The 15,440-nt window shown below is 40.3% G+C and overlaps 1 protein-coding gene across 3 annotated transcripts in view; it reads left to right on the top strand.

The window, feature by feature from the left end:
- Positions 1-15,440, top strand: part of LOC128751677 (mitochondrial import inner membrane translocase subunit TIM16-like) — a 73,429-nt gene that overhangs the window by 6,341 nt on the left and 51,648 nt on the right. For all 3 annotated transcript variants that reach the window (XM_053852893.1, XM_053852891.1, XM_053852890.1), the window contains exons 7-9: positions 1,946-1,996; positions 15,173-15,256; positions 15,347-15,429. In XM_053852893.1, the coding sequence (XP_053708868.1) occupies positions 1,946-1,996; positions 15,173-15,256; positions 15,347-15,429 (218 nt within the window). The remainder of the gene's footprint in view (positions 1-1,945; positions 1,997-15,172; positions 15,257-15,346; positions 15,430-15,440) is intronic.

Here is a 15,440-nt window from a genome sequence, read left to right as displayed (position 1 = left end):
TTAGCCAGAAAGGCCCCTTTCTATCGCTCCAATTCAGCTTATTAAAGCAAATAGGGCTGCCAGACATGTGTGTCCAATCCCCTGGCCTTTTTAAAGGGTAAACATTGGGGTGCAGGCCTGTGGTGGATGAGGATGATGGGGTGACGATCATGTTCGAGAGCACGAATCATGATGGAGTGATTACATTCACGATGTATTGGAAGGTAGTGTGACTAGAGGTGACTGATACTGTCTCACAGGATTTATGTGCTTTGGATTTGAAAACTGTTTTCACAGCTTCTCAGGTTGGATTGATGATCCCATCCGATGTTTCCAACCTGCCGATCCCAGCAGGCTTGGGCTTGTATCCGTGGGAGACTGGGAACCAGAGGCTGGTAGCGCGGCCTGTTTGTTGAGCGGAGAGAGCACCCCGGATTGAAGATTCCCAGCGTCTGTGTGTGTTTGCGACCATGTGAAAGTTGTGTACAGCTAAAACTCATTAACGGCAGCTTGACAATGAAGACCGGGCCACTTTGATTAAACAGCTGCCGTCCCAGCGCATAGACACTCTGAGACACACACCATTATCTGGGCCCCCCATCTGTGCGTTTATGAGTCGAGGTGGATCACTGTGTGTGTGTGTTTATGTGGGTTATTGTCATAGGCCTTAAACGTGTTTGCTTGGTGGAAACCTCTGTAAGTGAGCAGGCCCTCGTCTGTGTGTTTGCACAGGAGATCGTTTCCTTCCAGGAGGGTCGACACTGAACATAAAATTACAGTATGCCTTGATACAAAGAACATGCACCACAGTGTGTGTCTTTGTCTGACTATATCATTGCTTCTCTGGTGTCGGCTTGATATATTAAAGATATATTTCAGTGGCTGGAAGTTTCTAGTGATGGTCCCATCAGGTCACCGGCCATGTGGTGCGGAAGTGTGTTTATATTTGTGTGTGAATGTGTGTGTTGTTTCTGCACAGTCCTGTGAGCTGCTGGCTCAGGCTTAGGTCACAGGCGCCCTGAAGATATAGCCATGGGGCATCATGGACGTGGGTGGGCTCTCTCTCTCTCTCTCTCTGTGTGCTTCTTTGTGTGTGTGTGTGTTCTGTACAAATATATAGACACTGACAGTCATGGAAGCTTAAGTAGGCATGTATGGAGATGAAATGACATGGACCACCAGAAACACGGTGTATTAATTTCATAGGTGCATCTGGAAAGAGAATCGCATTAACAGTGCACACAGGTATGGACACAGCTGCAGGCAGGTTCAGCAACGTATTGACACGCAATTTCAGATACGCAATTTCAGACACGTCTTCATAGAAACAAGACATCCTGGTGGTTTTCCCTCTGGGTTTTACAATGTAAATATGCTCACAGAGGTGTTTGAAACTTGCTTGAATCATTCACATAATAAGACAAGTACTGGACAACTACTGGTCACCCAGTGTGAAATGTGTGTGTGAGTTTGCCCCAGCCCGCCGAATCATTCCCTTCGATCTGCTCTTTCAGCCGCTTTACGTGTGGCTGTGATCACAGTCACACTGTGGTATTGGGTGACTCTTCACGAACGTCCCGCTCGCTCACAGCCTGATCTCATTAGGCCCCATTTCCTTTCAATCATGCTTGAAGGGCTCTGATTGGCTTTTGAATGCTGGTTTGGGCTCTACATGATTGAGGCTGTGGAGAGGTCAGTGTATTTTCTTACAACGAGAGTGAACATGGAGTCACATAAAATAAAATAAAATAAAAAATATGATTTTTTTATTAATATGAAGTAATAATCATGTAATAATTCACATCCTGAGCAAATGGGTTGAGGTCTGACACTATTGACTCTTCTAGTTACCTTCCTCATTATTAAGATGTGACTAACCGAAAAATACATTCTTGGCAGCCATGCTCTGCTTTCTGCGTTGGTGGAGTCATTTACAAAAAGTCTATTATTCTCTTCATCTTTTCAGGACAAGATGCTGCGAGTGTTTGACCCCAGAGCCCAGCTGATGGCTGTCCAGGTAAGGCCCTTGTTTAGCGTCTAGCTATGGAAAAAATGATTTAACAACTCACTGTTGGCTAAAGACGCTACAGATGGAAAAAAAACAGGGTAATAAAAATGACCCAGAAATGATAGTAAAAGGCAGAATGATTATTGATCGAAAAAAAAAACAGCTCTGGTTGAGGATTTATTATATTTTGAATATAAAAAGATAAACAGTTTATTGTCATTTTTAAAAAATGAATGTTTTAAAGTTTTAAATACAAAATTTAAAACTTAACCTTGTTGTCTGCTAATTCCAGTGCCATAAAACATGACAATTGTTAGCATGTGAATCATTTTGTTTACATTTGCACAAGTTTAAGATCATAAACAAGTGTTTATCATCACGTCTAGCTCCATATTATGCATATTATGAATTTAATTTTGAAGAATTCCAATAGTACATGTACATATTTAAGACAAGAAATCTATAAAGTGGTGACCTTGTGTTGTAAGGTTAAGTAGAACTGCTTGGAAAAAGGTATTAAATGACTTATACATTTGGAATGTCATACTGACATGCATAGGTGACGTGTGGAGATGTCATATTTCTGCGGTGTTCACACACGTCAAGTGACTGTCTGTGTTCAGCTATGTGTCCTCAAGATGTTTTGAAATGTTTGACACCTTTATGAAGGCATATTTCAGAGCAATGTGATGTCAAACCCTAGGGTGAAAAAGATACATGCATAATATTTTCTTAGCGTTGCCACAGAAAAGTGGGCTTAAGTCCAATATCTAAACTGACATGTTCACCTCATATGTCGGCGCACTTTGATCAACGTAACACCTTGAGTGGGACACAACGGTTTTTCAGACTTTTCCATTTCCATATTTTTGTTATATGGCTCTGGTATGCCTTTCTCACTGGTTCGTCCTGAAAAAGTACCGCGGAAACTTAAAAAAAAGAAGCATATTGAAGAACAGCATTTTAAAAATATGACAAAGAAAAAATAATGGTATGATTGGTAGTGTAATTAGCAATTGAAGAGGGAAAAAAATGAAGATGCAAATTTGCAGCATTGATGTTTGCCCTCTTAGTCACATGCACTGTACTTAAAGTCAACTTCAGTGAGGTTGTGGACTTGGCGGCATCTCAGCTTGACTTCACAGAGATCCAAAAATCCTCAGGACCATTAACACCCTTTCTACTGAGAGCGGGCTCGAAGGGTGTGGACCATGAATCTTAATTCCAATGAAACCCGATGCTAAATCAGAGGGTTAGATCAGTGTGAAGATTTGATTTCCACAAATCCCCTGAAGCGATTCCCGAAAGAGGTTTTGACAGGATTCCTCATGGTTGTTTCCATCTGACGTGAGAGTTGGGTGTCCATGAGTTGATTGTTGGTTTGGATGAGAATGTACTGCGAGTCATAGTCTGGACTAATGCAAGAAGAGGAATTTTTTTTTTGTATTGAAACTTACTTGCATATGCGAGAAGTTCATTCAAAGATCAAATCAAACTCATAATCATAGATTCATATTCACGTGTTGATGTTTTTTGTAGCATTAATTTTTACATTTCTAATCTTAAAATACTAGTTTGGTTTAATATTTTGAAAACCTTAGAGCTGTATTGTGTTTTCCTCCTAAGATCACATAAAAAAAACCTTTGATACAGCGGCACATGCAGGGGATCACAGAGATGCAAATTTCATTGTATTTTATAATGTTTTGCAGTACATTATGGAATTATGGAACTTAGGTGTTTTTTGTTTGACGGACGTGTTTTTTTAGTATAATTTTTCACCTTTCAAATGACCAAATTAACAGCCGAAATGTATTTTATATTTGTTTTATATTATTTATATATTTGTGTCCTTTTTGCCATTTTATTTATGTGCTACAACTCAGTCTGGTTTCACTAAGGCTGGCTAATTGTGAGATTCCTGTGGACAAATCCGATCCTTCAGTCAGGTGGAGTAAATATAACTCTTGATTACAGGCCTGTCTGCGGTGTATTTATGGGAAATGAGAGTGGAGAGAGTAATTAAGGTCTTGGACTGTAGGGGAAGAGAATATAGTCTTGATACTGCTCACAGAAAAACAGACTGGATGAGTGTTCAAATAAATCAAGCCAGGTATGATGTGAGTGATTTCTGATCACTCCTCAAATTTTAACCTTTAGACTATTTGTCCAAACATTCCCAGCATGTTTTTATTTTCTGAAATGTTCCTCCACATCCATCCAGGCCACCGTCCGCCTTTCCCGTGAGCTTGTCCTCACACCCTCAATTTGAGGAGAGTAGATACATTCATCGACTCCCACTGTGGGCTCGAGGACACGTGCCCTCATAGCATCTCTCCTCCTCATGCCTGGCTGCAACCCTCTGCGGATTTGCTGACTCCACCATTTCGATCACAAGTGTCCGTGTGTCTACCAAGTGTGCTACAAATTACAGCGCTGAAAATACCCCTCATAGTTTTGGCCAGCACTGGACGTCGTGCTGTATATCTGCGGTCGCTGGATGAGGTGGGAGAGAGGAAAAGTGAATAGCTCGCTGGACCGAGGGGCTGGATTCCTTCTGCTTAGCTTGGGCTTCTGTTACTTTGGGTGAAATCAGAGAGAACCACAGGCTGGAAGGGTTTTGGCCTGGAGGACGGAACGAAATGGCTGTGCCAAAAAAAATGCAAAGCGGTTGCTATAGGTGGGCCAAGGAAAAGAAGCAAGGTTTTGCTGCAATTCGTGGGCGAACAACCTCCATACCATCTTCTCTGCGAACGACACAGGCAAAGTGTGCTTGTGTTCCATATCTTCCCTCCAAGTACACTATTTCTGTAATACCAAAATATTAAACCATGTAATTACGTCTCTGTTATTTTTGAAAATCCGAATTCTCCTTGTAAGCGAAGCCCTGTGCTGTCATCAGCTTCTTCATGTTACTAGCAGAGTGGACTATTGAAGGATACAATATACTTATTTTGTAGGTTTCTTAGCATCTTATAATGTATCAATTAAATATTTATTTTTGCAATATTAACAATACTGTGGAGGACAGCAAAGGTAAGTGTAGCTCGACATATGATACCCGCATTTCTCAACAATGTAATTCCACAACAAAATTATTTTTCAAGGACTTGCTGAGTATCACATTAAAGTTAGATTTTGTAGATTCAGATTTTTCTTTTCTTTTCCCCGAACAAAGAGTGTAATTGATGCTTAAATCAGAGCTGCTTATACTGACTTCAAATAACACACTAGGAGATCAAGAACATGACATTTAAAAGAGTGAAGAGTTTGTTCCGAAATCCATGATCCATGGACAACTCAACGTTTGGCTTCAAACTGAAGATCTCTACCCTGTTGATCATTCATAAATCTGATGTTTTTGTTGCATCAACTTGTCTTTGCGCAATGCTCATTTAGTTTTGAGTTTGTCATCACATAACATCACTAGAAACATGATTAATGTCTCAATAATTTAAATGCGTAGTCAAGCATTGATAGAGGGGAAAACCATGTCACAGCACAGTTCAGATAGGAATGTTGCAATCCTTATTTTTATCAAGCATTTCCAGAATTAATTTGTCAGACTTGTGTCCCATGTATGTGCGTCCCATATTTCTCTCACCCTGGTTTATCCTGTCACACCCGCCCGGGGTCTATATCTTTCGCGATCCTGCTGCGTCTGGTAATAGTTGTTAATTCAGCCCAGATGTTGTGCCTCCACCCTCTATTGCTCTGCTCACTGGTTTACTCACCGCTGCCCTCTGTGTTTATCTTCTGAACTCTTGCATGACTGCATGTATTTGCGAGAGGCTGAGAGACTGATTATGAAATTGTTATTTGGTTTATGGTATCTGAAGTGACTGATATAAACTGCCTCTTTATTATTGAATCCAGACCACATCTCCTCACCGTCAATAGGTCTTAATCATTTGAAGTGAGGATAACCACAGAGTCAATTTGGATGTGGAGAGAGCTCATCTGAGTCCAAGACGGTTTATGATCTGTAGTTGTCCCGCAAAATTATTTAGTATTCAGGGAACATAAAAATGATTTTTTCCTTTCAAACTCATCTCTCTGTACATCAAATAGTTGCGTCCTTCGAAAGTAATGCTTTTTGGTGAACAGGGGTATCAGTGTGGGCCAGCTGGCAGGGATGAGGCTTCTCACACATGCATGCTGTTTGTGAACAGAGGCTTCATTACTGGCTGCACAAGTTCTTTTTGTTTCCAACTAATTTGCACCTTCAACACATGGATGACACCTGGAGACAACTATACATGATGATTAGCTGCTTCTGCAACTGCAATCTTGTAGTTACCACCTTGAGAAGGAGCATCTTCTTTGAGCTGTGTTTCCTTTTTGCATACCTGGAGATTTTTTTTACTGCAGCCCTTTATCTGAACGACATGGCGTTAATCTCTCTGGTTTTGGTTTATGTCATCAATTTCAAGTAAACCAGGATTACTTCAGACTTGGCTGTCGTCTTCTCCTGGAGCGATGACAAGAGTGGTGTTACTTATTCTGATATTTCAACACCAAAGTAGCAAAAAGAGGTGTGGATTGGCTTGTTTATATTGTGTTGGACGGCAGAAGAGCACGGCCAGTTAAAAAAAAGACACTTATTATTTGAAAGCTTTCTCTTTTCTGGATTCATCGTTTGAATATTAACATTCGAAACCATGGAAAATGTTCCTAGAAAAAGAGTAGAAAATGCCCTGATGTCTTATAAGTCTTTGTCTGCTTGGTAATCATACTAGATTTGGCCCTTATTTTTTTGGCAAACCACATTAATGAAAACTGTGTAAAAAACATGCCAAAAACACAGATTTCAAGCTTGAATATATCCCTTGTTTTGGACATGTCAGAGTTATGTTTTTCCACTAATATTATACTCGTACGGAATGAACTGGAAAACTGTGCAATTATTTTCATACCCCATTCATCCAGACTCTCTGCTTGCACTGTGGGAAGTCAGAACATGTGCGTACTCTTTCAGAGGACAAACTTAAACACTTGCTGTTCCATTCTTCATCGCTCTAAACTTTCCTGATTGCTTCATCTCTTCTTGGACATAGCAAAACTAGGCTTCAGATCTGGGTCACCACGAGTGAGAAACATTACTAGGAACGTCTCTATTTTCTAAGCAACAAGCGCTTAATGCTGATCATCAAATGATATGCAGATGACATTCCGCACGCATGTGTGCCTCCTGTTCGAACACTGTTAGCAAGTCCATCTGGACACTTTGATGATGTGAAGCCACTCTGATGTGGTTTTATGGACGGGAGTCAGTTTAGCCCCAAACTAACCCTTGCTCTAAACTAGATAAGAAATAGACTTTGCATCATCAGAAGAAATCGAGCGAAAAGCGAAAAACAGGGATGCTGGAGTGCAACTGGAAAAGGAAATGCAAAACACTCTCATTCATATAATTACAGTCTTTCTTAGCTGATCTGGGAAGTGTGCAAGTTTGGAGTTGATGATAGATCAGAGCTGCCGTGGAGGTATGGAAGTATAATTCCAGGTCTTGAAAACCTACACCAGTGAGAAAGCCAGTCGTCGTCTGCGGCTACCAAAGCGTTTCTACATGCACCGTCCATTTTTCTTGTCAGTATTTTTAGCTTTTTGTGATCAAACCGCACTCTGGGACTGATCTTCTAACCCAATACTTTTACCCCTTAATATATTTCTCACAGGGTAGCTCTTTTCATTTCCAACTCTGCACTCTTCTTATTATTCTGTCATTTACCGTCCCAAAAAGAACTGGGGTTCTTCTGGAGTTTTGACACCCCTGAACGCATGCATCCAACATAAGTAGATCAGATCAGATATATTAACCTGATCTGCTCAAGCAGGTAGTGCAAGTAGCTTGATCTATGGTGGCCTGAAGTGGACAAAAACTATGTCTTGGCCTCATTGGCCTTGGATTCATGAGAAATGATAAAGATTTATAGAAGTAAAATAAACAGTTATACTTCACTTAAAACATGTAATTATAATATATTGCAGATTCTTCGATAGTAGTCTAATCTTAAGTAAAACCCATTATAATAATTGTCCTCTCCACTTTTCAAAACAAACTGATGCCCTTGGGAACGGCATTGTACATCCTCAACAGCCTTCCTTAATGGCTTACCTTAATAGGCGGCGTCCTCGCTGACTGACATTGTGGGTCACACGTCACTACAAAAACAGTGGAAAACGCCCCCTACAGTGCACTGGGAAAATCGAATTGTTGAACACTAACTGCCCGGCGTTGGAATGGATGTTTGGTATATTAGTGTAAGATAATATTCAGCATCCCATCAGATACTTCTCTAGTGTCTTTAAAGCTTAAGTAAGTAGACTATTCTCTTATCAGTTTACTGTCTCGCCAGCAGTCTGGTCACTCTCAACGGGTCATCCGACAAGCCATTCTTTATCCTGAAAGAGTCTGAGCGTAGATGTGGATATCTGATTCCTGCCGGATGCTATTTTTAACCGGTAGTCTGTCCAGTCCAGATCATGGCGAGTCTCGCCGGGAGTGAGCTGAATAATGTTGGCTTGTTGGTGTGCAGACGTCCCAGCTAGTTTTTATTGCGTGATTTTCTCCTTCTGACAGATAGGAAATGAGACGGCAGGGGGGGAAAGAACGACTGCAGGCGGTGCAGTTCTGCAGAATAGGCTAATGACAGAAACAGAAGTATTTGATAGAGCGTGAGAGTGAAATCTAGAGGTATTTACATTTTAATGTTTCTACCAGGACTGGATATGCCTTTATTCGGCTGCACCCTTCTTTATTGAAATAAAAGGTCACTTAAAGTGATAAACTTTTCAATGTAAATATGCGGCTCTTAAACCAATGGCCTGCATGCCAAATCCGACTGGTATGGAATTAGGCATGGCTCGGACTCGTAATTGTAGAAGTAAAACTCTCTCTAAACACCTAACTCCAACAATGCACTGCAACTGAAGCTATTATATAAATGTAAGAGATTGTAACAATTAAAATTCAGAAAGAGTCAGATCTCCTAAAATTGAAACTAAACTCTATGAAGAAAAATGGGAGTTGTATCATTACTGAGCTTAGTCTGCTTTGAGAACAGTTGTATAGGTTTGGTTTTTGCCTGCATATACAGGACCTTGTTAAAGTATGACCCTCCCAATTCAAAGGGGTCTACTCACACTCCTGCTATTTCAGCTGCAGCAGAGCTTTTCATCCTTGTTATCGTTCCCTCCGATTTCACTCCTTTCTGACCTCACTCTAAATTTATATCCATTTGAGAGAGAAGAAAAGGCAAATAGCTTGTGGTTTGGACCTGAAAAGTGAAGTATAATGGTGACTTAAGAGAATATGGAAGTACAAAATGACTGTTTTGAGTTCAGTCAACACCATGATGCTATTCATTTTATGTTGGTGAATCTGCACTTAGTATGAGTATATTGGCCACGGGGAGAGGATAAAGTAGAAAACCAGGCATTGCTGAAAAGACTAATCGAGAGTGGGATGGAGTCTTCCTGTATTGTGATGAAAACTTTGCGGAAACAGTTATTGATTAGAGGAAATTAAAACAACAGAGAAGGTTCTTGGATGGAGGAAATGAAAAATGGGACGAAGAGCTGAGCTGCTGCAGCTGGGGTTATATATAGTTTAGTGTTGACTTTTAGACAGTTATATTGCACAGTGGGGAAAAGATCGAAAAGATCTGCTACTCCTGACTACTTTAAATAACAATGAAACACAATACAATGGAAAATATTCAATTTATGAAAATTAAAAGAAAAATGCTTTGCTAAATCAACCATGACTTAGAGAGCTAGTCTCTCTTCATGATCATGTTCTTGCTCAGCTCAGCTACATACAACTAAACCACTTAACCCTGTTGCTCGTGTCCCATCGAATCAGTAGCCACTGATACTTGTGTGGATCCATCTGTGAATTTGTGGGTGCCTTGCAGTTTCAAAGAGGAGGTGTGTTTTGGAGAGAAATATGGAAATGGAGATTCAGGACTAGATATCAATGTAGAGCCTATGATTGGTCCCACATGCGCACATGTCACCTGATATCCATCCTGGTGTTTGAATCAACATTCTCTGTGAGTGACACAGATGTGCACAAGTTCAGATGTGAAGTGTTTATATTTTGTCTTTTGCCCAGGATATTTAATAACCTGTAATTGACATCTGAGTGGCGCTTTCACCGTATTTCCATGACACTGACCAACTTGGTTTCCTTATCGTCTCTCTGGTTAAGTCAATGGAAACATGTATACTTGTGTGATTGAGCTGTCTTTATACACAGTTTTCATATACATTGCCACATTGGCTCTAGTGTTTTTTGTTGCATCTCTCTATTTAAGGATTTCAACAAAAAGTGATAGCACTGGTTTATTTTATTATTGGCTGAAGTTCATTTGGCACTTTGAATTAAACATAGTTGTGCTTGTGTAATTGGTGGCCTGTTTATAAACCAGTAAGCTTTCCAGAGTGTCCATTAATAACTGGCTTGAGCTGCCTGTGACCCTTATGTGCTGGGAAAAGATGACCGAACTTCTGGAGCATTGGTGAAAGTGCTGGGAGTACATACATGCGAACACAGCTTTGAGCGCAAGTGCCTGTAATTTCATTGCTCAGGTGTGACTTCTTCAGGGGTGAAGATCTCTGAATTTGTTTTCATCATTGGTCAGTCTGAGTGCACAACCCCATTTTCAAAGCTTGTTCAGAAGTGAGGGTCCAAGCTTTGGCACAGAATTCACTGACGTTTCTGTGGCATAGACCGCTACCTGCAGCTTATGGAAAGGTTATGGTTTATGTATGAACAAAATCTGTTTTTTTTTCACAAATTAAATGTGACTTATATTCAGGTGCTTTCAATAGTCAAAAAAATGGATTTAATAATGTTATACATATTCAAGGCTTTTACACGTGTGCTGTAGGAGATAATAAACAGTAAGTCAAAAAAATGACTTGAATCTGAACCGTATAGTATCTTGTGTTTATTTATTGCCCATATTTGTCAAATCTGATGAAAGAACCACTGAGGGGGTCTGAGATGAAAGGAATTCTGGAAGAGATTCATAGATGTAGAAGACAGATTCTGTTTGGCAACTCACACACACATGTACAAGTCCAGATGTGATGTCCTCTGGCTGCCCTGGATTGTTTGCTATAGTCCAGCTCTCCTGACAGCTGCATCATGCTTGCCTGAAGTGAAACACTATTGAAATCTCTTTATCAAATGGTTATTCCAGAGTCGCTCCCGGCAAATACTGATGACATCTTTCTTTGGGAGCTTATAGCTACACGTGCCTTCAGATCCGGTTGAAAATGATATCATGGAGGTGGGATCAGGGTTATTTGACGTTCACTTTGGAGCTGTCTGGCTCAAGCCGAGTTCTTCAGGTCTGTCTGATGCTGTAATGGCAAATCTGAGCCTGTCGTCTCCTAAGTGGGTTCACCGAGAGGTGATATCCTAGCTCTGTTTTTTCAATAGATCCGTAGAAGAAAGGATAAGACTTTTTATCCTTTTAAATATATAAGCAAGGTTCAAGTTCTGATAGCAGTTTCACTTGATGCTCATGTGCTAGTCTCCATTTGTCGCCCATCACCTTTAATCGTTTTGGATCACATTGGCAACAGTTTGAATCCCAGAAAACACTTTCCATAGTTACTTATAAATTATAAACCAGATATGTTCTCAAGCTAGAATGGAAATTTGATTTGGACCTTCAGCTAGATAGGGACTACAAGACGTCCAGGAAAATCCCCCAATGAAGGACTATTGGATGACTTTACTCCGCACCCATCATTTAACAACTAAATGTTTGTCGCACTGTAGTTAGGTGGAATATAATACAGTTGTTTAAAGAAACATAATGCTGTCCTGACCCTACTGAACTCTGTCATTAATGCCACCAATTTATATTTATTTATCTATGTCCATTTAGTGAGTGTCAGAAGACAAAATAATATATGCAATTTCTGATACGAATATTCATGATATTTGAGACCTTAAATCTCAGTGGCTCCATAAGGTGCGACGCACTGGATCTGCAGGACTTAATATGGGAGAAAATGATGCAACTCTTACCACATGTGTGTAACATTACCTCAAAAGGAGTGTTGTTCAACAAAGTATAAATATAATTCAGATAGCATGACTTGTGACTAGATTAAATTAGCTCGACTTGAGTGCCAACACTTCTCTTGCCTCGGGATGGAAATCCGCCTGTGGAGATGAAACTCTCAATGGCAATGAATTATCGCCGTAGTTGTCTAAACCATCGGAGCAGCATGTTCGCTGACTCCAGCGATCTATTCCTTTTTTTGGAGGTCCAGGTTTGCTCTGGTTCTGCTACAGCTGGCTTATATTTCACTGCACTGGCTGCAAGGACATATCAAGGCATAATTATTTGCACAGCTACCTGCTTTGAGCATTCCGGACTGACTGCAGGGTGAGAAATGAAACCGAGTCATGGTCCAAGTGTTTATTCGATCCTTGACTTATTGTCAACTCTCTGTGCTACGGAAGTATTTGTTTAAAAGCTTGGGAGCCAGTTCAGTCATTATTATACATGAGCTTTATTTTGAGTGTTTCCAATTGAAGATTTAGATGTTTTCAAATACGTCAGCCGTTTATGTCAGCCGACGTCAATAAATTAAAGAACATAGTCCCTTTATCTGTGGGAGATGGATGACACACTTCAGAATGAATGTTGATACAACGAATGTGTTTGTGTCGTTTCTCATTCAATTCAATGACGTAACAGGATTTGGGTTAAGACCTTTAAACCTAGAAGCCTTTTTGGAATTTCAATCTCTTCACTTTAATCCAGCTGCCTAGATTAATCCTCTTGATAACAGGTGTCAAACTCAATCATGCAAAGGGCCATACAAAACGTCTATTTATTGGCACTCCTTTAACTGGAAATACATGTCGGAATGGAGCATGATATCAGTCACTTTGCAAAAAGGCTTCATGTCCCTCACCGTCGCTTAAACATACTTCCACTTTTTCACATCTTTCCGCAAGTTTTCAGATCCATTTAAGGTCTAAGTTTGCTTGAAATGAATCTGCAAAGCCTGAACTCTGAAATGCATTTGAGGTGATCTAGTTAGAGTATTGAATTCAACATCATCTAACAAATTGTTTTGAAAGCTTTAGTGGGCCTTGTGAAATTACTTGGTGGGCCACATCTGGCCCCAGGGCCTTGTATTTATCACAGATGCATGAGCTAGTGTAATAGAAACGAAGCACTAGCCACCTATGCATTATGCGTGTCAAACTTTATGTGATATCTTTTAACATATATTTCAGTTTGATACTTATTTAGAAATGCTGTTTGCACTGGAGCTGGTCATCCTTGGGTGGTTGCTCATCGTAAAGTGAGTCAATTTGTTAGACAAGATAAGTTGTCATTCTTATTGTCCCATTGGGAAAGGTGAGGACTGTAAAAATTCCGTTGTGTTGAAATCAGCCTCACAGGCTCTTGAAAAAAATGAAAAAATGTACCATAGCACTGGCAGTAGTGCCACACATTTATTAAGGCAGCTTTGCAACAGCTAGTAAGAGCTCTGTTGTGAGGTTTCTTTCACGAACCAAAATATCTAAAATTTCTTATTTTGGTGGTGAGAGGCCCATTTGTGTATTTGTGCTGTGAATTAATGCTCCATTTTACGTGTAGTTCTCCAAACTTGAACTGACCTTATACTGCTCAAGTGGCAGGGTGAGAAGAAATCTGTATAGTCACTTGACTACTGCAAATAAACAGTTAGTGATAAGTTAATGAACTTGTAATATGTTATGACAGACAGGTTGTGATTGAACCGTGCTTTGCGGTGCACAGTGCGACTGGCAACATGGCTGCTCATTTTCCACTTGTTTTTACAGTTTGTCATCTGTGACTATTTAATAGTGATGAGAGAATGAGCTGGCATGTTGTGGATAAGCTGTGATGTAAAAGCCTAAAATAGGCCTCTTTTTAGCACCCTGTAGATGTACAGCCACACTCCTTTGAGTTTGAGCTGTCATAATAATGACTGTAATTTCACTGTAGGACCCTGGGAAACTGCTCCTGTACGGTGGAAACTATATGTAAACCTCATGTAAAAGCTGCTTTTAAGCAAAGATTTAGGGTCGTCGGAGTCATGTCAGTAAGAGGACACTGTTGTTGACTGATGGGTTCTTTTGTTTAATGTTAATTTGTTGGCTAGCAAATCAAGTGGCTCTCCATGTTTTGGCTCCTGTATGGGTTGTCTTTTCAAACTAGAACATTCCCTTATTTCATCACTTGTTTTTAACCTGCCAGCATATGTCAATTGTGTAAGGAGACCACCAATCAAATCCATGCTGGGGATACTGTTTTGACACATTTTCCCCTTGGAAACAGCGTTTTTGCTGCCACAAAGACTAACACAGACGCGATGTAACAGCTCGGTAATCTAAGCCGCACTCGGGGCCAGGAGGCATCTTGTCTGCTACATCAACAATAACAAGGTCTTCTTTCACGGGACAAGTCCCAGTCTGTCCCAGGGCAGAGATCTGTCAGAGGCACCTGGGAAAAGACCTGTCGCTCTTCCTGTCTGCGTTTCGCTACCTGCTAATCATTCACTCGACAGTGGCCTCGTTATCTTGGGGTTAAAAAAATATGAATTTTTCCCGATTTTCCATGTTTGGTCAGTTATTATTTATGAAATCACTTTCATTTTTATGTAACTTATTAAAGTATATGGCGAATAACAAACAAAAACAAAAAAAAAGATACTATAGACCTCAGCCAAGCTGCTCATTTACAACTTTATTTTGTCAATAGGATTCGATAAACTTTTGAAATTACATTGATAACAATGAGCTCAATGGGACAGCAGGGGGCATAGTCTTCTGGAACTCACTTGTAGCACTACTCCTTCCTTCTTGTGCTCTCACTTGAGACGCGAACGGTTCTTGTTTATTTTATTTGATACGTTCTTTTCTTGCTTAACACAACCCAGGCTGAAAAACCTCTGGCAACCAATTTTTATTGATCGGTCACATGGTCATTAACTTTGCCCCAGATGTAAACATAAACCTGCTTTTCACATCAAGAATAATCTTATTAATAGAGAAAATGAAAGACCATTAATGAGCTCATTAATTCAGAAGTCTGGGTTCAGTTTAGAAGGTGAGGTAAGCACATATGATGGCCTGAATTTAAGGTGTTTAACTTCTTTTTTCTTTTTCCCTAGAGTGCCAAAGGCCTCCAGAATAACAAAGATTCACGTGTCCTGTGGGCAAAAGAAGATGTGCTATTAACCACTGGCTTTGATATGGTGAGAAACTGGTTGCAAATTTTGACCATTGCTTTATCTAATGTATTCTCTTTCTTCCTAACTTATTTTGTACATTTTTTGTGCCTCCAGACACGTAACCGGGAAGTGAGGCTCTGGGACAGCAGGAAGTTGAATTCTTCTCTGAGTTCTGTGTCGCTCGGTACCTCCAGCGGGTGAGTACAGA

Source organism: Synchiropus splendidus, chromosome 19 (assembly GCF_027744825.2).
Source record: "Synchiropus splendidus isolate RoL2022-P1 chromosome 19, RoL_Sspl_1.0, whole genome shotgun sequence".
NCBI lineage: Eukaryota > Metazoa > Chordata > Actinopteri > Syngnathiformes > Callionymidae > Synchiropus > Synchiropus splendidus.
The sequence above is the reverse complement of the archived record's forward strand: the minus strand, read 5'-3'. Positions and strand labels throughout refer to the sequence as shown.